General features: G+C 45.1%; 1 protein-coding gene across 1 annotated transcript in view; it reads right to left on the bottom strand.

Moving 5' to 3' along the window:
- The window catches only part of BLTP3A (bridge-like lipid transfer protein family member 3A), a 34,694-nt gene extending 11,580 nt beyond the window's left edge, over positions 1–23,114 (bottom strand). Inside the window, exons 1-13 of the mRNA XM_068419164.1 lie at positions 23,006–23,114; positions 9,204–9,366; positions 7,533–7,571; positions 6,967–7,058; positions 6,570–6,759; positions 5,990–6,130; positions 5,230–5,400; positions 3,864–4,044; positions 3,456–3,542; positions 2,686–2,850; positions 2,027–2,172; positions 1,124–1,265; positions 410–603 (exon numbers count right to left, since the gene is read on the bottom strand). Coding sequence (XP_068275265.1) covers positions 410–603; positions 1,124–1,265; positions 2,027–2,172; positions 2,686–2,850; positions 3,456–3,542; positions 3,864–4,044; positions 5,230–5,400; positions 5,990–6,130; positions 6,570–6,759; positions 6,967–7,058; positions 7,533–7,571; positions 9,204–9,366; positions 23,006–23,049 — 1,755 coding nt within the window. The 5' untranslated portion in view covers positions 23,050–23,114. The remainder of the gene's footprint in view (positions 1–409; positions 604–1,123; positions 1,266–2,026; positions 2,173–2,685; positions 2,851–3,455; positions 3,543–3,863; positions 4,045–5,229; positions 5,401–5,989; positions 6,131–6,569; positions 6,760–6,966; positions 7,059–7,532; positions 7,572–9,203; positions 9,367–23,005) is intronic.
- Positions 23,115–24,672: the final 1,558 nt, after the last annotated feature.

Below are 24,672 nucleotides of genomic sequence, written 5' to 3'. Positions count from 1 at the left end.
ACTTTCAGGCCTTTAAGCTTCCTCACAAAACCGCTAACAAGGGTAGTCAACGACAAACACCACAGGACGTCAATGCAGCAGACACAGGCCCATTGGGAACGGTATGAGAGTCAAAGTGGTTTCCAAAGGCCAGAAAACAACTTTTGACTACTTGAACCATCAATTTCTCCTTGAAACTGTTTTCATAAATACTGACTTGCCTGCCTGTTCTGGACTAGAGCTGAAGCGCCTGTTTTACTGTTCACAGATCAAAACAAAACTAACACAAATGGTAGACAGAGAAAGTTAGAGAAAGGTAGATGTTCTGTTTTCTCATTCTGCACTCCAGCTACATCCTGGTCTCATGTTCCTTCCACAACAGGAAGGGAGAGAACACTGAAGACTGGGAAAGGAAGGAAATGAATGGTACCTTCAGCCGGAAGCCATCCAGTCGAACATCAAAATGCTCATCACGCTTGCGTGAGTCCTCCAGCTTATAGATGGCTTTGAACTGCTCCAAGCTGCGATAAAGGTCCAGACAGAAGAGGTTTATCCAGAGCACACTTGCTGTATCCACGGTAAACATCAGGCCATTCAGCTGTACATACAGGTTGGGGCATGGAACTAGAAGGAAACAGAATTGAAACAGATTAACAATAGCTGAAAAGGGACTTCAGGTGGTCTACAGCTCAGTGTACAACCTGCCCTGACAACACCATGCAGATGGCTCCAACACACGCTGGAAGACAGATCTCCTGATGAAAGGGAGAAGCTGTGGTACACCAGAGAAACGAGGTGTTCCAGGTCTCACATCAAGCCATCTGCAGAGCACCCAGAGCACCCTACAGTCCTACTCCAGTGCTAAGCAATAAGGCAGAATCCTGAGAGCTGGGCAGACACAGCAGCTCCTTCAATACGTTCCTGGATACATTATTTGGCAAGCACAACTTTACATCCACGTTCTGCACCAGGCAAACTCCATCCCACTTTCCCACAGGCAAAAAAAATATAAGGCAAACATTAGAAAACTAAATAAAAATGGACACCCAGAGAATATGTAACAGGGTTTACACACCTAAGGAATTAAGAGTTTATTGATTCTTTAAGAAACTTGTGAAAGAAGGTGCTAACCTTGGTGTATTACCTGGAAAGTCCTGATTGTCTGGGAAGTAATACTCTGTGAATTCAATATGGATTGCAGAGATCTTATCAGGAAGTTTGAAGAATTTTCTACTACATGAAAGCAAGGTGGAGGATTTCTTACTTTGCTGACCAGCTGTAGAAACCTGAAAACACAAGGGTAAGCAGTTGTGCAGAATTCAGATTTAGCAAAACAAAGTGTCCCAGTAACCCTGCAGTCTCCCATATTCAATCCATCTCATTTACACATCAAACATACTCTGCTTTCAAGTAAAAATAAAACTTTTTTCTACCTGCTAATATTGCCAACTCCTGTCCTTTGAGGGAATTTAGTTCTTTATGTCTCCTGTCACTGCTAGTAAGAGCCATGACAATCAATTAGGCAACATGAATAAACAGAACTGAAATCTATTAGAGCTTTCTTCAAGATTCACAGCATGTTGGTAAGTCCATTATAGCATCTGGTACTGATTACACTCTTGCAATGGTTACAGGGTATATGGATGTAGGACCTGATCCAGTCTAGTGATGCTTTCTTCCTGTGTCAGAAAGCATGAGGGAAGACTTCTCCTCTGTCAAAAATCCATATCCTCACTAACTTCTCAAATGCATGAAATCTTTTACCCTGGGCCTGCCTAATGCTTGATGCAAGTTTAGATGTGAACAGACACAGAATGCAGAAACCCTGTGGTTATGCATGCAATTTCCTCTGAACATGAAAATTATCAGCAGTTCGTGCTTGGTTTAAAAGTTTTACATGCAACATAACATGGCATTTGGGTTCTCTGGGCAGAGTTTTGATTGTCTTGGATGACACAGGATTTGCAAGATTTATTTGAATCGTATCAGATTAAATTTCTTTTTTAAAAATGACATTAACATCTCCAGACCCTGCTCAAAGCCCTACCTGGTGAACATCCAAGTCATCCACTCGAACTACCACACAGCTGGATCGAAGCCGGTTCCAGGGAGGGTGCCGGAGTCGTGGCAGACTTGTGGGAGGTACACGGCCTTTCTCTGAGGGACTTTTTTTACGAGGACTCAACGGAGTATCTGTGGGGATGGGCAAGCAGAACCAGCAGGGTTTTATTCATCTCCTTTGCAGCAAACTTCACCATCAATACCAACACCCATGTGCTCACAGAGCAGAATTACCAGCCCCAAAATTAGAAACAGATGGGCACAGATAGGCAGAAAAAAAAAAAAACAACTTAGGACTTTTGAAGGAAGAACGCTGTGAAAGATGAGTCTGCTCTGTAGCAAAAGAACACGTTCTTCAGCCAGGCTTTAAGTATTTAATTTACTTCTTATATACTCACTTATGGAGAAACTCAATAAATAAGCTAGGAAAGTGACCACTGCAGTCTGTCCATTCTTGCTGCAGTGGTATTCCAGTATGACAGCCACTTTCCTTTGCCATTATAGTTATTATTTTTAGTGTGCTATGGATTTCTGCACCAATAAATCAGCCTGCTAAATTGGGGAAAGGTAACTAGAGTTATTGCTGGATGGAGCAAAATTGTTACCATCTCCTGTTTTACTAGGAGTTTTATCAAATACTATTACCTGGTTTCTTTTTGAAGGGGGAAAGTGAAGTCCTGGCAAATGCAGGGTCCATTTCTTCATAAAGCTTCTCGGTCTTGCTTTGAAATTCACTGACCAACTTCTTTGCCCACTGTCCCCGTGTTTCCATTGCTTCACTGTACCTCACCCAATGCTTGCACGCATCTCCTGCATGAAAGCAAACATCCTGGCTTTAAAAATGAGGTTCCTGGATACACACAACCCTCCTGTGCCCCTCAAATGTATGTAAATCTGTACAGCCTTCCTCTTTATTGATAGTGGATCTGGAATATGCAATGTGCAGCATACTAAGTGCTTGTGAAACAAGTGCAGATTTCACACAACAGAGCTGGTCCTACCAGCAAGTGTTCCAAATTTAAGTGTTGCAAAGAATGCCAAGGTCACTTTTCCTTGATTCTTCAGTTAACCACAAACAGATTTTCTCCTGGGATACATCCTATAACCCTTCAAAATTGATTAGACACATGTAAGAACCGGATCCAGAGCTTAAGTAACTGAAAAGGAATCCAAAGTTTCATCTTCATGTCTTCACAACAGACAGTAACTTATTCCTCTCTTTGTACTCTGCTCTGCCAGAAACCTGTCAATCATCCACCAACAGGTAAATCAGATTAACCCTGCCCAGGAGGATTTAGGCTACACAAAGGGCTTGGGACTTTTCTTCCAGTCCTGCCTGAAGTCATACATCATCAGTGTTCTTCAAATTCTTTTTTATCCCCCTCCTCAAGCTGGGAGGCCACACACTCCCTTACCTGCCCTGTGGAAAGGATAATAGTCAAAAGCCATCCTCCTGAAGGTCAGCTGCATGGCACCTCCCAGCATCCCATGCTTCAAAGTGCCTGTGGAAAACAGAACAAAGAAAACCATGATCAGCTCTGCAATCCAAGTCCTGAACTGGGAGAATTCAGTATAACATTGCTTTGATTGCCACCACCGACTGATTGTCACCGTGGCCAGTATTAGGGTATCATCTTTTAGAAAGCCATATCAAAATCTTGTCCTAGGCAAGGAAAAGGACAACTGAATCTAACAGGCCAACAATTCATATCATAAGAACCAGACCTAGAATCTCAAATACCAAAATACCAGACCCCATTGCTTCCGAGGCCCCTATCAATTACACTTCCCACTACAATAACCAGCACTGGTCTCACAGTTACCTGACTCTCGAGTGTGGCTGTCATCACAGATATGCAGATCCAAGCGTGAGATGAGGAGGTGGTACGATGACTCTTTCACGTCGTGCTTATCAAAGTACTGACCAATGCTACTTGCATTTGGGCTGACTCCAAATGGCTGAGACCGGGACTGCTGCTGGGTACTTGGAGGAGGCGGTGTGGTCTAGAGACAGACAAGTTTGGTAAGAACTAATAGAAAACAAAACAAAACAAACAAACAAAAAAACCACACCCAAAAAAAACCCCAAGAGATGTTATAATGCAATTAAAAACAACTCATGCGATCTTCCAGACTGCAAGGCATCAATTTATAGAAATTGAATTGGAAGTCCAGAAATCTGGATCCTTTCCTATATTTTCATGAGCAAAACTCTTTGCCTGTGGTTCTGCCTCCTCTACATCAAGCTACCGTTACCGTTCACTTATCTTGAAACATACTCAAAGACTCCTGCACAAAAAGGGCTAAGTATTCCTGATCCCCATGGACAAAAAGGGCTAAATATTCCTGATCCCCTCTTCTGTGTAATCCCACTGCACTATGTGCATAGCCCTCTCTCCCTGGAGCTTCCACCACCAGCAGCGATACTCCTATTCCCTCATCCTTGTCTCAGAAAACATCTTTTGTCCTCTGCCCTATGTATTTATTCTGCAACATTCGCCAAACAATTACTCAGCACAGCATTTTGAAAACAAAGAAAGTGGTAAGGGAAGTTCAAGGTTACTGGCAGAAGCAGCTGTCCCAAGGTTCTCATACACTGCTAAGCTATATGCGAACCAAAGAACAACTGCAAAAATCAAGAGCTCTCGAGAGTATTAGAAGGAAAAAACAGAAACCCAAACAACAACAGTGAAATCAGGTGCCAATGTTTTCCCTTGAGCATCACACTCACTATGGTTTTATGTCATAATTTATTATGCCAGTCCCTTCCCCCAGGCCTATGCAGATTGTCAGAGGCAGAAAATATTATTTCTGGAACATATTTATTGCTTATTACCAAATCAAATCCTCATGGGACCTGCTGCAACTTTCCATGTGCCAGCCAAATCCAGAAAGCCATGCAACTTAACACCACTTTTACCCTGCTATGAGACAGCATCTAGCCTGTGACTACGTATGAACATTCTCTAATGCTTACTGGCAATGAATCCAACTCCTTTGGTCACTTTGTTACCCAACAACAGCCCCCAATCCATGGGATACTGACCTGACACCAGGTAAGCCTACCAGTTCCCATCAGGGAGATGCTCTGTGAGCAAGGGCCAGGTGCCACACAAACAGAAACCATCTCTTTCACCTTGTCTTTTCCTTTTTCCTGGCAGAGCAACAACCAAATCACGACTCACTCACCTGTACAGACTCTGGTGCCAAGCTTTTCCTCTGCTGGGCAGACTTCTCCATGGCTTCACTCAGAGACTCTGCGTATTTCATCATTGCTTTCAGCTGAGAGTCTGTCAGCACCCAGAGCAGGTCATCAAGCAGAAGCATCAGCTTAGATGCCATCACATTGCAATCTTTGGTCTGAAACAGCAAGGAGGAGGCAGGGACTTCAAGAGCTGCAACCATACACACACATTCTTTATAATGCACAGAAGCTGTAACAGAAACACGAAACACTGCTCTGACACTCATTTGAGAGAGAAGTTAACTTATCTGGTGGATGTCCACAGTACCTTCTCTGAGAAGGAAAGTAGTCAAAGCTACTTCCTCTTTAGGAGGCAAATTGCTCACTGTTTTCTTTCTTAAAAAAAGAGATGGTTTCAATTTTTTAGTCATATTTCCATTGACAGCTAAAAATAAGGCTAAAAATAAGCTAAAAATAAGGCTCTTTACAGGTTTTAATCTCCCAGTAAAGAGATGACAGCTCTCTTTGAGGTGTTCAAATGGATTTAAAAACTTGCTCCATACATGTTATCCTCCCCTGGGAAATAAACTGCTTTGACATTTGGTAAGAACACAGCTGTCTCCAACAGAAAACAGCAATATAGCAGCTTGGGCTCAACATTTGTGAAGGAAAAGAACGGTTACTGAGGAACGTGGGAGGAAATATGCATCATCACTGCACCAGGCAGTGAGACTGTATCCAGCAAAGTATGGAGGAAACTCTCACCCTTCTCTTGAGAGAGATCTGGATCCTCCCTTGGTTGGTAATGAGTCTCAGAGGAGTAGTAACAGGATCCTGATCGCCATTGTCAGTGGCATCTGCTTCTATCCGAAGTGTCTGCCAGGTGAGCTCTTTGAACGTCAAAACCTACCCAGAAGGAGCAAAATAGGAAAATGCTGAGATTTTCAACAACTTCAAGGGTTAAAATAAATGCTGAGAAGGTGTGGAATGAAACAAGGCCGCAGAAAATCATTCAACGCACTTTTCTTCCATGATCCCAGTACAAAAATGAAATCATGCCCCAGGTAACATCTAACCCCCTCTCTCACATTGAGTTTAAAAGCAGCCAAACCACCAGGGCATTCAGAGCTTCTCCAGTTTCATTCTCTCAGATTAGAAGAGCTCAGAGAAAGGTGTGAACACGAGTCAGCTCTCAGCCACCCTGTTCCAGCAAACAGCAGGCAAGCTCACTGAAGCTCCCTACTGCCACTGTATGAGAATTCAGACTGATTACCCCAGAGGACTGAGGTAGCACGAGTGCCACTCTTCTGTGCACGTTATGACAGGCAACATAAGACAACTCTACCTCTCCTCTCTGCGGATCAGTAATGCGGGTGAGTCGCAAGTCACTCTGTTGCCAGTTTGGGTTGACACTGTAGCCTTGGAGCTGCCATAGCTCAAAAGAAGCATGAAATGCCTTGGAGTGAATCTTGATGGTGATGGAATTGACAACAATAAACATCCCCTCCACGACCTTTTCAGCAAAGCCATATTCACTGCAAAGAGAAGATCCCTCAAAGTCATCACTTGTTACAATAAAAGGCCTGGTAGAGGTAAGAATATATATAGACTCCAAGGTTTATAAGCAATATTAGAGCCACTTAAACCTGAGTGTGGAAAGGCCAATAGTTAACCATCGAGAACAATGGCCACCCATACCCCAGTAGCATGTTAGAAAGAAACCACAGGGCTGGGGGTCTGACCTTTGACCAGCAGCAAGAGCAATGGGAGACTGTCCGTTGGGTGGCCGAGGCTCTTCGCATGTTCGCATCTCTACCTCCACTTTATCCAGGTACTGTAAAGACAGAACATGGGAGCAGTAAATACAAGACCAAGACTCAAGCTCAGCCTACCAGCCTTAGGTCTGAGAGTCTAAGGCAGGGATAAACAAGCTCTGGAGTCTCATGCCTCTCCAAGAGTCTCATGTTAAAGCTCTCACACCATCAGTGCCAGGATCGTTGGGTAATCTGAATCCTCAGAAGTGAGGGGAAAACAAACAACAAAAACCAGGCACAAGGTTGCCCTGGACTTCACTGAGAGCTCAGCCCAGCTCCATCCTGCAGCTAAACATGGGTCTCGTGGGAGGTCACTCATTGCCAAACACTATTCTCAGAACTTCCCTTCCCCTGGGTGCTAGGGGCCTAGAGGATTTAGATCAAATGAAAATTGGAGTATGCACTTCACAGTTTCCCTTTGCAGACCTTTTCTCAAGCAGGAGAGATTAAAAACAGCGAGGAAGAAAAGGAATGAACAAGAGAGGAAACATTACCAGGCAGATTGGGTGTGTTTTCAGCTTTGTCCACTGGATCTGAAACAACAAAGTCGAGGTTACAAGAGTTATCTTCACATTGAAAAGCTTGAGAAATTGCAGGGAACCATTTGAGCCCAAAGTTCTTCTCTGAGAAATGACCACAGGGACAATCCATCATGTCCCACCATATCCAGGTCAAACAGGCTCACACATTCAAGTGAAAAGACATTCCAGCCACCAGACCTATAAATCCAGCTTAGCTTTTGGATCTCACATATCACAAGTAATAGATATTCTGCGGGTCAAATTCTGATTTTTCATATTCCTTTATGGAGAATGTTCTTGTCCTTAAAGAGTTCACAATTAATTGCTGTTGTTACTGGAAGTCAGGTAACTCTTTTGAAGACTGCACAAACCAAAAAGCTCCATTTTATTTTCCTACAGCAACACTTATTCTGCAGTTCTCGTAGGAGGAAGAACAAATGTTTGTTACTAATCTAAGCTGATCCAACTCTAAAAACAGAGCAGATCAGATGAGCAAGACAGGCTCATTTTTATTGTCACTTGGCAGAGCAGAACCATATTTCTTATATAGCAAGTCTCTTCGATATACTAAAAACTTTTACATCCCTGTAATGCAACTATGGTTAGTACCTACCAACTGAGATTAAACAATCTGGCATTTCATATCAACTGAAAAAAATCATTTTTTTTTCTCTAAAAAGCACAGAGGAAGAATTTGTAAGAGGAGTTCAATGTGCAAAAGTGCAACTGCAAGTACATGCACAATTTCAGTGATTATGCATGTAAATGGATAACTGTGGGCATAAAGGCTGACAAAGTGCAGAGTCTGCAGCTTTTCACACGCACTATTCACACATTTCTTATGAATTGCATTTTCAACAATTAAGACTTAAGCTCAATTTATTTTTACAATACCTCACAGCATAATTAGGCTTTCAGAGAACTGCACTCCATTCTCTCTACTTTCTCTTCCTGGTGGAGGTCTCTGTTACTTCTTTAGCATTAAAAAAAAGTCAGTGGGGATGAGGGAGGACACAGAAAACTCTTCCACTATCAAAATAGCAGGGAAATGGGACGGGATGACCAAAGAGAGAGGTCTGTAAAATCCTAAGTGACGTGGAGGTGATGAACAGGGAACGACTGTTCACTATTTCTTCCAATAACAGTACCAAGAGGTTATCAACTAAAACTAGTGTATGCAGGCTTGATACAAGCAACAGCAGATGTAGTTAAGCTTTGAAATTCTTTGCCATAGCACACTCTGGATGTTAAATACGTAAGCAGGTCCAGAAAGCAGCTGGGTAAATTCTTGGAAATTCATCAGTGGCTATTAAATACAAAGACCTCACTTCTGGCTTAACAAGTGACCTGAAGGTGAAGAAGGACCACGGCACACTTTTCCTGTGCTTCTCTCAGCATCCTCTACCATCTGCTGCTGGCCACCATCATGGGCAGAGTGCTTGGCAAAGGCAGCCTTTGGTGAAACCTGCTGCGGCTATCTCAAGCATTCAATCAGCACATCTCACACCCAAAGCACAGGGTTTGAGATGTGTGGATCAAATCACACCATGATTCTTCATCAGAAATTCCCAAGTGACAAATAGAAGCTGCCAAAGGAAGGCCTCCACTGCCTCTGGGAACACGCGCGCAGCCTCCTCCACTCACCTTGATAGATGCCTTGTTACAGTAGACCCGAGTGATGGCAAGCCAGGTGGGCAGGTCCAGCACATTCTGCAGCACCTCTTCATCCAGCTCCAAGTTCGTCAGCTGCCCTTGCCCTTTCAGTGTGCTCAGGTTGATTTTGTCTGGAGAGAGATTCTTGGTAAACCTACAAGAGAAGAAAGAGAAGACCCTAAAAACAACCCCCAGCAAAGCTGCTGAGACTAGAGGAGCCTTTAAGAGAGCTATTTTAAGTATAAGAGTCTACTTGCTGTTTTGTTAAACCCTTTCTGACATTTTTAAACCCAGGGTATGTTGGTTGCTCCAGAAAAAAATGTCTTTACACTTTGACATTTGAAGGACTTGTTTGTTTTAAATCAAATTGAAGTTTGAGAAACTGAAAATTCCTTCTGAAGCACTAGGAAGCTGGAAACCAGCAAAACTGCCCTAGTACAAAACCAAAGAAAACCAAAGCCAAACTGCAACAGGTCAGCAATTTTACTCCCCCCAGAAGTGCCATATCAGCAGTGAAAAGTTTAATTATCTGGATTCTTTTTGAAGTTTTTGACACAGGAAAGTAAAAGATCATTAATAAATTACTTTTACGGCTGTCTCTTTAAACATGTCTCGCAATCCAGCCTGCTCTCTGGTCAGCAGGTCCAAGCATGCAACCCAACTCCCCTCTCTAGTGACCAGCCCAAGCTCCCGTCCTCCTCTCCTTTTGGCAACCACCAGCTGCTGCTCTCTCTGGTTGCAATTCCTCCTCCTAAGGGCTTCTGTTGTTTCCACCTCCCTTGCATGCAGCCTAGTATCTTCAGATCCCTTATGTGCCTGAGATTTAAATACAACAGATGAAACAATTTGCGCAGGACTGCTCAAGAGCAGTGTATGTGGTGTAGATCTGGAAATCTCTGACTTCATTAAAACCACCCTGGCCCCTAAGGAACCAGAAGAGCCAGTTTAGAGGGCAACAGACCGCAGAGGTTGTACGTGTGTCAGCAATACCTCTCTGTATTGATGGAGACGGCTGTCTCCCTCAAACAACCCTTCTGTGAAGAAGGGGCTGCCACCAAGGGAGCAAAGCAGCTTGCACTCTGCAGTCACAGGATTCACGTTTGAAGACTTCCTGCTGAACAACTTACCCTCTACTGAGCCAGGGCTTATTCCACACATTCCTCCACGCTAATGCTAATTCTAATTCCGTACAGTGGTCCAGAAAGCGGAAGAGAAAGAAAGACCCTATTGTCAGCGTAAGCAGGATTAGTCTTACAGTTAGTCACACGCTGCCATTCTCTCTCCTTCCCCTGCACCAACAGTGTGGGCTGCTGCTTTGTGAAAGGCACAAAGGGCATCTTGAACAAAGTCATTGGTAAAAGAGGGGAGGAGGAACCAGAGCGACACTGCTGGGATGGCAGCTTATGTGGCCACTGTAGGAGCACGAGGTGTAGGACAAAACGGGCTGAGATGTCAGAGCAGCTGCTGGTCAGTCAATCCTGGAGGAAAAGCTCCTTTCCAAAGTGAACGTTTCGCCAGGAGAAAGTCTGACGGATGGCGAAGAGCCACTGATGTCAACACTACGCTTCTGATGCAGCAACTCCTGGAAGAGGAGGGTGGCACACACAGCTGTGAGTTTGCCTGCTTTTTACCTTGATCCCTGCCACTGTAGAGTCTTCTGCTGCCACATAAGCCTGAGTCAGCCATTTACTGTGTCATGCTGTCACCTCCCTCCCCTGAGCCGAAGGTACACACTCACAGCTGATTAAAGACCAAGTTTACAACACACCTGCCAGCATCTCAGGCTGACACGTTCACTTTAAACTTGTTACTCCCTTTAACCAAAGGCTCTCTTGTTTAAACACACCCAGGAAGGCAGCCAAGTTCAACACTGCTTCTCAGCATCTACGCAAAGAAATAACATATTCCAGCGTGTGCTACAGAGGCTGCTCCACTAGCAGGGAGATGCAGGGACAGGCTGCGTGTCTGTAAGGTTTGTGCTTGGAGTCCCACTGTGAGCACCCACAATCTCAGACACCGCTGAAAATTAGACCGAATACCTCCAGAGGCAACACATGAGCATCCTTGTCTTGCATCAGTGAACCAGCTCTGTTGAAAGCTGTTGTAATCATGTCCCTTTGGGACTGGATACTAAGAATAAAGCAAATACTACCTCAGTAGGTAGGTAATGAAAAGCACTTGGCACTGTTAAGCTCAGAGGCTGCTGTGGGTAGTGATCAGCTTACAGGTGGGGAGAGGCTGAGGCACAGAGCAGCTTTCTCACACTTGGAAAGCAAGGATCGAACCACGGGTGTCTCAAATCCTCATCCGGGCTAAGCATGCTTAGATGGGAAAGCTGCTTTGTGCTGGTAATGCGGAAGCAAAATATAAGGACGTGTCTAAACTAGGACATTACTTTTATTTAGTGTGTATGTGTATCAAAAAAAAACAGTGACGTAGTGAAAGGACGCTACAGCTGTGAAACAGGACACTGGTGGAGAGAGCGGTATGAAACATGATCTAGCTAAAAACAAATAACTATTTGTAATCATCTGCAGGGAAAGGCTGCAGAAATCCTCCTGAGCAGGTAAGAAAGCCACCACAAGTACTACCAGACTCTACAGAAGAATCCTTTTCATGAGGCATTCTAGATACACCAAAATGTGCTGTTCCGCCCCCGAAGGAGAGGTTACAGACCCCACCGATGATGGGACAACAGAAGCTGCAAGTTTTGTAAACAAAAATCTAAAAATGAAACAAATTCCCTCCTTTAAACAGGCAAAATTCCTGAAGCTATGCCTATCACCAGGTCCCCTGCTCTCCGTTTCTCCTCCTGTAAAGGAATGAGAGATCTTCAAATGCAATAATCTTCAAATTTAAGACATTTTGATACAGGTAATGCACGTTAGATGGAGCTTACAAGAGGAAAACAGATGAAGTGTGCCTGTGAACTCAGGAGTTCAACAGATGCCAAATCTCCATTACTTCTTGAAAGGAACCGCTTTGGTCACTGCCAGGGGAAGCAAAAAGCAGTGAGAGCAGACAATTTCAGATGTTTGTTGGCAGGCTCGCTCCATTCATACTTATCAACAGTAACATTTTTGGCAGCATGGATTGCTGGCTTCCAGAAAAGTGAATGAAAATGGTAGCTATTAGGAAAACTGGCAGTGTGGGATATTTCCACTTTTTTTTTTGCAACTCTAACAGAAGTCACATAGCATTAAGCCAGTAAACTCAGAGGACAGCACTCCTTTTGAGCTTGCCAGGATTACCACGACAAAAGTCAAACCAGAAAACCTTTTTCTATCTTCTATGGAACTGTCACTGCAGAGTCACGAGGCCATTTTGCATCTGTGTACACTTACACGAGCACGCATGCATCCCCATTAACAATACCACGAGCAACATTTCATCTCTGAAAATTCCTGCCAGCCAGAAGCTGATCTGCCACACAATGGCCAAACGGACCACCACAGCCACCAGCATCCATAGAAAGGCTTCACATGAACAAAAAGGTCTTGCTGCATTCACAGTCAAGGCCACAAGCTAGAAGCTTAGAGCAGCTACAGCTAGGGAAGCCCGGCTAGGTCAAGCCTCTTGCTTAGCCCAGTGGTTTGCAGGAAGAGTTTTACCTACAGGCTGTTTCCCACTGTTTCTTTCCACTTCAGTTGACATGAGTGTTCGGGCATTCAATGCTCATAAGCAGACAGATACAGTCGTTAACAGCGCTATCCTAATTTCATAGCAGACTGAAGGTCTCATCCTAAGAAGCTAACAGCACCCAGATGATTTAAACCTCAACGCCTTCTTGGGATCTGGCCTAAAAGGATAATGTTCTTTACAGAAACCCTCAGCTTTCTTGGGCGGTGTCTGAGATCGTGATTTGCTTTGAAGCCTCATTTCATATTTTAGATGGGGGAAGGCACAGGAGTGTCAGTCTATTTGCTCAATCATCAGCTTGAACATACATCAAAAAATGATGTCACTACTAAAAGAACGACTGCCCGATTCATCAGCCTGCATATCCAGAGGCCACAAACTCTCTGATTGCAAGAGGGAGTTTGGCCAAATCTGATTGCTGGCCTGAAGCCAGGCTATAATCATAAATAAAAAATTTATTTTCACATTCGTAGCTGTCTGGCCACACTGTCTCCGACCAAATACGTAGACAGATAACGTCAGGTGAAGACGTCTGAAATCATAAAACTTCTCTTCAGATCCCTCTCTCTCATTACCTTGCTGCCACGTGGTATGGGAACCCTCTCGTCAGCAGCTTCATATGCTCAAACTAGATTTTCTGCCTCAGCTTCTTCTCCTGCAGTTATTCAGTAATCATTGTCTATTGTATGTAACCACTACTTACAGCTAAACACATTTATTTCTATTAATATCTTTGTTACTATGGTTCTTATATGTGAGAACTAATTAGCAGTACCCCAGTGACCCTGATTTTACTTAATGACAAGCATCATCTATTGGCAGAAGCCAGCAACTGCATGGCTTGCAATATTAGCCACAGTTGCAGAGAGCAGGTGGAAAAATACTCAACACACACGTAATCCAGGGAGGGGGTAACTTGTCAGCTGCGCTCTGAAAGCAGACAAGCAATACTAAGGGCCCCAGGGAAACTGCTGCAGACAAGATTCTTGCCTTCATAAGGATAACAGCAAGGGAAGAGATGAAGATTTTCTGCTTTAATTTGGAAAACAAACATGTGATCTAAGCAACTATGGCAGAAGAACAGAATTAGACATGGAAGAAAAAAATATATTCTGTCCAATGCAGATTTGCTCCTTACCCAAGATCTTTCCCAGAGCCTTGTCTGTTAGGTTTTGGACAGGCCATTTAATGGGAATTCCGCCTTCCTTGGGAAGATCTTCTACAATCCAAAAATCTCTGTGATAGGATATTTCCCCTCATATTAAACCTTCTTACCTCAGGAGCCAAAGAGCATGTTTACTTGGGAAAGAAGGTTCACGACTACTACAAGAAAAGGTCAGTGACTGCCAAATACAGGAAAGCTGTCAAGGCAGACAGCAGCAGAAGCTTTAACTGCAAGACACGTGTCTGAGAATGAACTGGAAAATAATTCTGGAGGAAATAAAACTGGGCAAAGGATCAAAACTTCTGCAAAAAGGTAAAAAATAGCTGCCTCGCAGACACATAGGAAGAAGAAGTAAAAGCTCTTTCAGGAAGAAAAGTCATATAACTTGCTCAAGCTTTTGGTATAAATGCAGAGCAATCTGTCTGGTGACCATGCACAGTACTAGCCAAGACTGAAAGACTGAGAGTTGCAGACAAGGAAGAGAAACACGCTGAATTAGCAGATGAGACTAATTTACGCACAGTATTTGACAGTAGCTAGTACTAATCTAGTTGGTATCACACCAACTTAGTATAAAGCCATTTCAAATTTAAGGGAATCTGATCGATACCAAACTAACCAATTGTTCAGAAGATGGAAAGCACCACATCTTGTTAATGAAAATCACCTCCATGACTCCAGCTGCACACTGTGCACAGTACTGGGGTAGGCAGTCATATTTTCCTTTGTAGACAAAGAGGTCCCAATGCAATAAGCCTGATGACTTCGCCCTACTTCAGTTACACAACAAACTCTGTACACGTCACCATGTGCCTTGGTAAGAGCCATTAACACCACACGGGTAGGCTCCGTATCAGAGGTGATTTAAGTGCATCGATGTGCCCGTACACACGTGCCACTGGTGGCTTTAAATGACCAGCTTTCTGTTTTTCCAAGCTTCAACCACATTGAATAAAAGGCTGGACCACTCGACCACCCAAAGCCAAACGCAGTTTCACACACACCACAAAACATCTTTAGGCCCAAAACAAACGTGTTACCAGTTCTCTCAGCTCCAGGTTATCTATTGCAATGCAACATGGCTAAGGTAAAAAAGACTTAGAAATTCAATTCAAAGTTAAACTTGCAGAGGAAAATCAACATTTCCAAAGAGATGAGGAACAAGACTGAACTATTACACAAAGCATGAATGTCAGGTCACTCCTCCACTGCTTTCTCGCTCACTTAGACCCCTTAGGACACTTTCTTGTCCCCAATAGAAATGACTGTTAAGAACTTGAATGCTGAAAAACTGCAAAGGCTCCAGACTAGGTGTGCTTCTTGCACCACACACACTGTCAACTAATTTGGTACTAGGAGACCTGTAAAGCAAACCATAAACTAACCTGAAAGGAAAAGAGACTGGGTTTTTGGCAGGGGTTGAACTCCACCTCACTGAGGAACTGTTTGGCTATTTCTAGCTCATCAGCTGGAAGCTCAGTAAAGTTTATATGCCAGCTGCCCCATGCTTCAAAATCTGGAATGCAAACCCTTGTCAGCTGCCAGGGAATTCCCCAAGACTAAACCTCAAGCAAATAATAACACACAAAAGAAAACTAGGAAGAAGCATATAAATAAATGCACTAGTCAGAAGTCTCATTTCTCCAATTTTAAGAAATTATTCACCCTGGAATGCAATCAGCATTTTTGTTCCGATTAACAGAAAATAACAGGTAATTACAGACTCAACTGAGTAGCTGCAGAGGAGATAAGAGCTCAAGGAACCTAGGAGAAATAAGACAAAGGGAGAAGAGTCGTGTTTAACAGCCCCTTTTCTTGACCCATCACTTAGTCTGAAGAGTATCAGTGGCGTGGACAGGTTCCACGCAGCCAGCACGAGGCTCTGCAAAACCCAGCAGCTGATGTGAGGATATATCCAGTCACATTTTCCTCCTGAAGTGCAACTTATTTTTGCTGCAACAAGAGTCTATTTAGCATTCCAGAAACAGCACACACTTCTCTCAAGCTGCGTGGAAGTGGCTGGAAACACCTTGCATCCACCAGCTGACACATGCTTTGTAAAACTGACAGTTTGGTTCTTCTGGTAAACTGCAGCATAGCAACCCTGATTTTAGAGATTACTCTCTGCAAAAGGAAAATGCCACGTCCTGTTATGTGTGCACTCTGTTTCCCTACCCCTGTCTTGACCAAAGAAGTGGTAGCTGTTTATTACTTTACTCCATAATAGCCTGTTCTGTCTTTCCATCAAGAATTCCTCAATATTAAAATTTTAAAAAGTAAAAAAGCCATCAAAATGTACTAGGAAAATAAGAAATTTCCAAATTATGACATTAAAGGGTTTGCATCCAGCCTTAAATGCTTTGCTAGACACAGCATGGAAGAACTGAAGAGACAAACATATTGCCAGTGGTTCAATGCTGGATACTCTGCCTGGTGGCCTGCAAAACAGCAGCCACTGCTGGGAAGGAGCCTTGACAAAGGTTCTGTCTTATCAATTGGCTCAGAGTTTCGTGCTACAAACTGTTTCCATCCCATTTCCCAAAACTGCTTCTATTTGCCAGTGTTCCCAGAGCAACGTACAAACTGGCTCGTTAGTATTATCTCTACTTAATCGCCGGGGAAACTGTGACACCAAATGATTAAGCAAGTTCCCCACAGCCACATGAGGCACCCCACAGCTAACCGCCCTCCAGACTCAACCGCATGCATGTCCCATCTGTCCCCAAACCTTTTGAGACGTGTCCTGCTGCTCTCAGCCACATGAAGATCAAAATGTAGAACTTAAAAATTCAGGGAGGTTACCCACACCCGGGTTACCTGCTCTCTGTAACATACTTGTGTTGCTCAAGTCCTCTTCAGCCATGCCAAAATGCGTGTGCAAGCCCCGTGCAGGTGTGAGAACACAACCACGTTTCTCCTCTGCTATTCTCTGCCATCGTTTGTCCGAGTGCTGGCTGCAGGAGGGGGTTATTTTGGCCTTTAGCTACCAGGTTTGTTTTTCAAGTCTTCGTGCTTTGGATTCCAACTTGTGTGCTTTGTGGCACTGGGGCACCAAAGAAATTATTACCTGGCTGAACAGAATGCACTGAAAAGCAGAAACAGAAAGCTTTGGAGATGGAAAAGTAATGGCTTTTTTATAATCAATTTTTAGCTGCTAGCAGCTGTGTGGTTTCACATATTTCCCATAGCTGCAACAGCTATTTTAGGCAAATCTTCAGCAGTAGAAATTTCCCTGATCACTGAAGGAGGATATTAAAGCAGCTAAAGCCAAAATTGCAATGTTGGTCTCAATTCTACCAAAGACACTCTGTCCCAGGCAAAGGTTCTCCAGAGGTCCCTTCTGCCTACGTCACTCCATGATTCTCTAGTTTCATCAGGCCATTCCCAGACGTAATTTTCTTGCTTTCCTCCCCACCCACCACGCTCTTGAAATTTCTTCCAGTTAATTTAGAATTAAGGTCAGGAAACTCACAGAAACCTGAAGGGTTAAGCAGGAAGCACACACCTTATACTGAGGGTAGATCTTTCTAAATCAGAAGGTTTCCCTTACATTTTACTAACCGAATGCTCCATCACTTTGCCTGTCACTGCAAGGGCACAGCTGCATCTCGGTGTTCGAGCACACAGCAATGCTGCAAAACACTTCAGGACAAGTGACAAGTAAACAGAGCAGAGAATTCAGACTGTATTTTCTTATAGTGATTTCCAGATTGCAGCATTTAGCCAAGAAATCGAAGCACTGAGGGGGTAAAAACACGCTCTAGGGAATTCCCCACCCCTCTGTGTTGGGCAAATGATGCGTATCTGATAACGTGATCTGACCTTCTGCCCAGTGCAAACCACAGAGCCCATCTCAACCATTCCTGAAGAGCAGAGACTGAATCCCATTTTCTTGGCTGAAGAACCACCACTTCTGCCTCTTGTCCCCATCTTTTCTGAGGAGAATGACGGGTCCCCTTGGGATAACGTATCTCACTTCTGCCACCCTGACTTCACAGAGTCCCGTACCACCAAACAGCAGGATGAGCATCAGCTGCAATGGCCTTTCTTTGTCCTGTCTTAGCCTGAGAGCCTGTCTTTGATGGTGGGGGCGATCACATACTTTTGAGCAGAGGCACAAACAGCTCCAAACTAACTGAAGAGCTAATCCAGTAACGCAACAGAACACGCAGGGCTCACATGGCAGAGAGCGGTTCTGGGTCTTGGAGCCAGCTCTGAAGTCTGCACGTGGCACAGAAGTAGCACAACTGCCTCGAAGGGGTAATACCAAATGCATTTTTAGGGCCAGGAAGGGATTCTGAGACTCTTATATCCAAGTTATGAAATAACAGCCCACAGAAGCCTACGTGTTCCTAGCTCAGCACGCTCTGCGACACCCACGTGTTCCTGACTGCTAAATTGATCTAGAAGAAACTAAAGATACACTACAGGCTTTCCTGATATTCTCCCTTATCTACTAGCAGTGGTTTTATCTGTTGCAAGGACTAGGTGCGATTGCAAATGAAAGAGGGGAGGAGTCAAGGCAATCTTGCCTGGAAAAAGGGACAAACGGTCTAAACCACTGGGCGCTGAGAAGAAAGGCTCTGCTAAGACGCAGTCCAGTTTATGATGAGTTACATGACGCTGTTTCTTCTGGCTGTGTACTTGACCTACAAGTATCAAAGTATTACATCCTGCACGTGATAATCAATTGTTTTGTTTTCTAGGATATTTTAAATTCTGTTTCTTAAGGCCACCTCATTTATCCAAAAAGGTGGCTCCAATACTGTGCTGTGACAGAGAGTTCTGCCAACCTCTGCCATGCCCCGTCTTCCTCCCTATGACATCCAGATGGAGAAGAAAGTGACAATTGATGGCACGATCGATAACCCTGGCTACACCTGCCAAAGATAATTTGGCTTCAGCCTTCATTGGAAAGGTTGTGCTGTCCAAAACATTGCCTGTCATTCAGCAACCTCCAAAACCAGGGAAAGGAGGAAACAAACCAACCAACAGAAGCAAAGCACAGTATAAGACGACACCAAAAACCTTGCTACGAACACTGTCTTAATCCCTTCCACAACTCCCAGTCTTGCTCCACAGCAACACAGCACCGTGCAGATACTGTCCTGACCAACACACGAAACAGGAGCTGAGATCCTACGTGTGTAGTAATCCAGCGTAACAGACTGGGAATAAAACAGAGCAAAAACCCCAATGGCACTCAAGTACTTTATAAACTCAGGAGAGGGCCTCTGCGAGCACCAGGCTGTTTACGAGCATGTCTCAAGCAAATTAAACCCCACCAGCCTAGTGTCCCCTGCATTTCTGTTGCACACATCTGTTATCAGCCCGGCCAGCTGCCTGGACTGGTGGCTCAAGCACCGCACTCTTCCCTCTGCAAACAGGTCTCTTTTCCCACGCTGGTTTTCCTCTGTATTTCCTCAGTGAGAATACACTCAGTGAGTGTTACCTCAGCCAGCTTTTCTCTCTCACTTCTCTGATTACTTCCCACCCCACTTTCAGAGAATGCTGATGTTCCTCCTCAGCTGCAGTTCTCCAGGGCTCCTGTCAAAGCTACACTTGTGGTCTCCTTCCCCTGCATTCGAACCTGCTCCCAGAACCCCACCCCAGCTTTTCTTCCTTTCAGAGGCTTCTGACTCAGTGGCTCTTTCACATCACCCCTTTGGAACTGGACCAAGCAAAGCTATTATCTGATTGTTTACTCCACCTAACTTTTATTCTTCTCCTCCAAACAGAAGGATTACATACTGCATTTCCTCTGGAAACCACGTAACGTGCGCAGTTAGAAGGCCTATTACTCCACAAGCTCAGACGTTTTAACACGTGTAACAAAAGAAAACGTCACAAAGCAGTTGTGAGATGCAGCAGCAGACAAAAGCTTCCTAACGAAATTAAATAAAAATAATTTTTATAAGGATTTCCACTGCAGTGCTGAGAACTCAAATCCTGAAGTGTTACATTAAGTAAGTTTGGGCAGTCTGGCTTGCCTCAGTTTCCCTGGTTACCAAATGGGGACAAATACCAGCTTTATAATAACTCTGAGATCAAGTATCTACTACAGCTGCACTGAGCACTATTAAAAAAGAAAAAAAGACAATAAAAAGAGGATACTTTCAAACAAAACCAGAAGGAGGTAAAGGGTAAATCACTGTTTTTATTTTAAAGCAACAGATGTGTTTCCATGAATAATTACAGGCTGGTAAACACAATCGAAGTACTGCTCTTGTTCTACAGCCTCGGAGGAGTTCAAACCAGATTCAAGTTCAAACACACACCAAGCAGCTGACGCTTCAGAGAGCTGGCAGGGAGAGGGGAGCCCTTTGTCCCAGCTATAGCGGTTTGTCGTTTGGTTATAAACATTCTCCTGCAGAATTTGCCACCCCAGTACCGCAGCCATGTGCCAGGGCAGAAGAACCAAAAAGTGAAACCACCGAATCTGTTTTCTTTTCCCAGCTAAATATAGGACAAAAGAGTGAGAAGCACAGATGGTGAAAGCGCTGCAAGTTTTTAGATTCTTCTGCTCTAGGAATTTAAGCTGCTAAAGCACAACACAGGCTAAGCCTTCTAAAATACACTCATAACTCAGCTCTGTCACCGAGGGCAAAGCCCAGCTTTACAGATCACCGCAAGTGACCGCTGTCATCCTATTAGACATGTGATCCACTTAATCTGAACAGCCGGTGTGAAACAACTCTTTCATATTTCCCTGATCTTGGTGTCTCTCGTGACCCTTCCTTGCAAATTTCCACATAGAAAAGGAACAAAAACATACCCCATGCAGAAATCACTTCGAATGAAGACATAAGAGGAACAAGGGATTATTTCATATGCAAATGGAAAGCAGAAAATAAAGGCAGATTAATGACTGAGTAGCAAAATTCTTCTGGGCAAATAAGCACAGCTGAAAGACAGACCCAAAGGGAGCGAGAAGCTGAGGTATTTAGAGAAAACAAAACCAGAATGGAAAAACTTCATCTTTTTTATACAACATTAAACTGTGTTCAAAATGCATTTCTAAAAAACATCCACAATACGTGTGCGAGAGAGGGGCAGGATCAGACCAAGCACCCCAAATGACAGAGTAAGTCCAGCTAGTAGGAAAACAGGTAGAGCTGCAGAATTTTTCGTGACCCCCCATTCTCCCTGGAACCGCACAAAGGAGACACAGGGGAACACTAACTGTCCTGATCAGAGGGGAAAAGGGGCACTTGGAGCAGGACCACGTTGTAACAGCGCAAGGTAAGGGAGACTGAAAAGCAAAATTAAGTAAAAGCACCAGCAAGAAAAGTGTATTTATCTAAAGAAAGATAATTATCCATAAGAACACCACACACCCCCTTTCATCCTAGGAGGAATGGTACCTAGGAATAAAGCCCAGCTCTATTTCAGCCTCCATTAACAACTGCTGTCATCCATCCCTCCTTGTTATAAATACTTCAGTGCCTCCGGACAAGAAGAATGAATCCACAACGAGCGTGACACGCCGATTTGAGGCGGAATGAGGCAGAAAGCTCGGAGATTTGTGATGTCAGGTCTAGCAGAAATTCATTTAAATTAGCGCACTGAATAGATCAAGCAGCAGGCTCTATTACACTCCTTTCGGTACAGTGCCTGGGAAGCTGGAGCACTGAGCAACTAGTGACTCAGAACGGCTGCAGACAGACACTTTATTGAGGAGACTGCTCGCTTAAAGTTAGTGGGGATTCTTCTCAGGTCCAGAAACACTCAGGATTTACTACCAGCCTCAGAGAGGCAGGATTCCCAGGTCTCAATTCCTTGCTCCAGCACTAACACCACGTAATCCCATACAAGGCACTTCAAGCCCCTCGCTTTGTATCTGAGCTTCTCCACCAGTAAAAACGGAAAGGACTCGATCATTTGCAGCTCATAAAGCACAGAGAGGAAAAGCACTGGGCAACGCTGTGCCTTCACCACTATCCTCAGAGATTTCCCACCTTTATATTTCACCATTCTGATCTTTCAGCAATGCAGAGGGAGGACATGCCCATGGCCACGAGATAACACAGAACCACTAGTTCTCATGCAGCTCTTTTTTTTTTTTCAAACAAGAGGGAAACTGAGGCACTGCAATTTGTCCAAGGTCAACCCCCAGTCAGTGGCAGTGCCACAGCTGAAGCTGTATTTAATGACTCACAGTCTTACACGTGAAGCACCAGATGATGGTCTTCCTCAAGGCACCTTTTAGTGCATTTAATGAACTTCATTGAAAACAACAAAACATCAATGAAAATGACAAGCAAGTGCCTGAGCATATCAGGTATTACAGCATTCCTTCTCACCCTTGGTACCTTTCACTGTTTATATTCTCCTCTTTTCTCTTGAGCTTTTTATTCACACTCATCCGCTCCCAGTCGAGCGGGAGCTGCTGTTGGAAGCAGCCCAGGCCTACAGCTACCCCCGAGGGTCAGCAAACGCAGCCCCCCAGGAACACACACCCAGCCAGCCACTTCCCTGCACCTCCAGCACCAAGGCAAGACCGGCAGCGGCAGGAGCCAGGCCGGGCTGGAAGCAGCTCCCGCACATGGGGGGCACCGGCCTGGGGATCTGAAGGGCCTGATCCCAGCAGGATACAGCCCTGAGGGGAGGGCAGCAGGGTCCACTGACAGCAGGCAGGGCCCACTCCCCCTGGGCCCTCAGCTCCCGGGCCCCACAGCCCTCAGACACCCCCACAGCCCCGGGCCCTCAGACCCCCCCACTGACCCCACAGCCCCCGGGACCTCAGACCCCCCCACTGGCCCTACAGCCCCGGGACCTCAGACCCCTCCACTGGCCCAACAGCCCCGGGCCCCACAGCCCCCCTGCCCTCAGACACCCCCGGGCCCGGCAGCTCCACAGCGGGGCTGTCAGCCGGGCCCTGCGCTCCCCAAGCCCCACGGCAGCCGCTCAGGCCCGGGCCCTCCCCGACCCGCAGCCCCCCGGGAGGAGGATAAGGAAGAGGAGGAAGGCCCGCGCACGGGTGCCTCACCGGGAGAGGTGCTTCAGGATCTGCTTCTTGATGAGTCCGGCCATGCCGCGGGGCTCAGGGCCGCGGGCGCCGGGACCCCATCGCGGCGCCACCGCCTCCCGCCCCGCCCCGCCGCCTCCCGCCGGCCCCCGCGCGCCGCCGCCGCCCCGCCGCGCCCCCTGGCGGCCGCCGCCGGTAAGCGCAGGGTGGCGGCGGTTCGAGGCTGCTGTTAATGAGGTGCTGTTTGTTACAGCGTTGATTATTCACACTCGTGGAGCTGCAGGCGAAAATCCACAAACCGGCTTAGTCTGACACCTCTTCTGGGCAGAGCTCCCTTCCGCAGGCTGCCCCAGGTCAGCCACAAATCAGGTTTATTTTTAAAAAACAGAGGTGCTCACACTACAAAAATAAAACGTTCAACGTAAAACAATGCAACCAGTGAGGCTGCTCAGAAGAAAAAACAATTAATCTTAGTTTCAAGAAGTTTCTGTGCTACTTACTTCACGTTTGCATTGTAACTCTTTGATGGATGACAGTGAGCGTTTCACACGCTGTGCCAGATTTCAGCCCGGATTACACGGGAGTGTTTTGCTCTCAGCAAAGGCAGCCTTACACTGATCAGTCATGCCTTTAACAGCCCCACGACAAGAAAACCATGGGCTTTGTACTTTACTGAGTACATTCTGGTTTAATCTGACAGTAGGCAGGGGGAACTCAAGGGGTGAACAACCCTTGAACTTGTATCCAAGCCCAGTGCTGATCAGAACTAATTCCTGCCTATTTATTTTTCCCCAGGAGAAAGTCATTAATATGCATTGATGCCGGTGTGTGTTTTATGTTTGATATAACAGCAACCCAGCTGCATGTAAAGCTGAAAACCGCTCAGATTACTGATCAGAGAGATGCATTCACCTTCCAAGTTATGCATTGGCATAATCATTTCAGTTCCTTGCACTCTGCTCCGTGTCCGATGCTTGCAGAACCTGACCTGGGAGATGAAGCTGCACTACAATCCGTTTGCATCAGACACAGGTAACTCAAGAGCAGCAGGATCCCCCGTGTCGGTGCTGCAGCACCTCACTGCTGGTCCAGCCCAAGTGCTGTGCGCTGCATAAGTATGGTTTATTGTAGAAACATCCTCTAACTTTTGCCTCATCTCAATGTTTGTTGAAGACGGCTATTAAATATTGAGCTATTAAATATTTGATCTCAGCTACCACATTCTTTACAGGAGGTTGTATTTTTAGAAGCTTATGTGCTTTCAACAATCTCCTCTAAATGATCTGACTGTCCTGTCCCACAGCAGAGAGCGACTCGGAAAAGGAGCCCTCGCAGCACTGCTAACCAAACACTTTCTTGTTAAGATGCAAATCACTCCCACGCTTTCATATTGAATGCAAATATGTTGAGAATGAGTCGGACAGTTCTGCTGGCTGCAATGGATGACAACCGACATGCACAGAGCAGATGATTATGCAAACAGAATAAATTCTTTTAATTTCATCGAAATTGTGCACCTGCGTTACGTATGGCTCATCAAAAGCAAAATCCTTTTAATAAACTAAAGGGCCCGGGATATGTCTTCAACACATCCCTTTATGCTACGAAAGGAACTGAGCGGAAGCAGAAATATGTTTGGCAGCATCAAAACAATAACTTACTGCAAGAAGGAGCCTTTTAACAGCATC

This window comes from Nyctibius grandis, chromosome 27, assembly GCF_013368605.1.
Source record: "Nyctibius grandis isolate bNycGra1 chromosome 27, bNycGra1.pri, whole genome shotgun sequence".
Taxonomy (NCBI): Eukaryota; Metazoa; Chordata; class Aves; order Nyctibiiformes; family Nyctibiidae; genus Nyctibius; species Nyctibius grandis.
The sequence above is the reverse complement of the archived record's forward strand: the minus strand, read 5'-3'. Positions and strand labels throughout refer to the sequence as shown.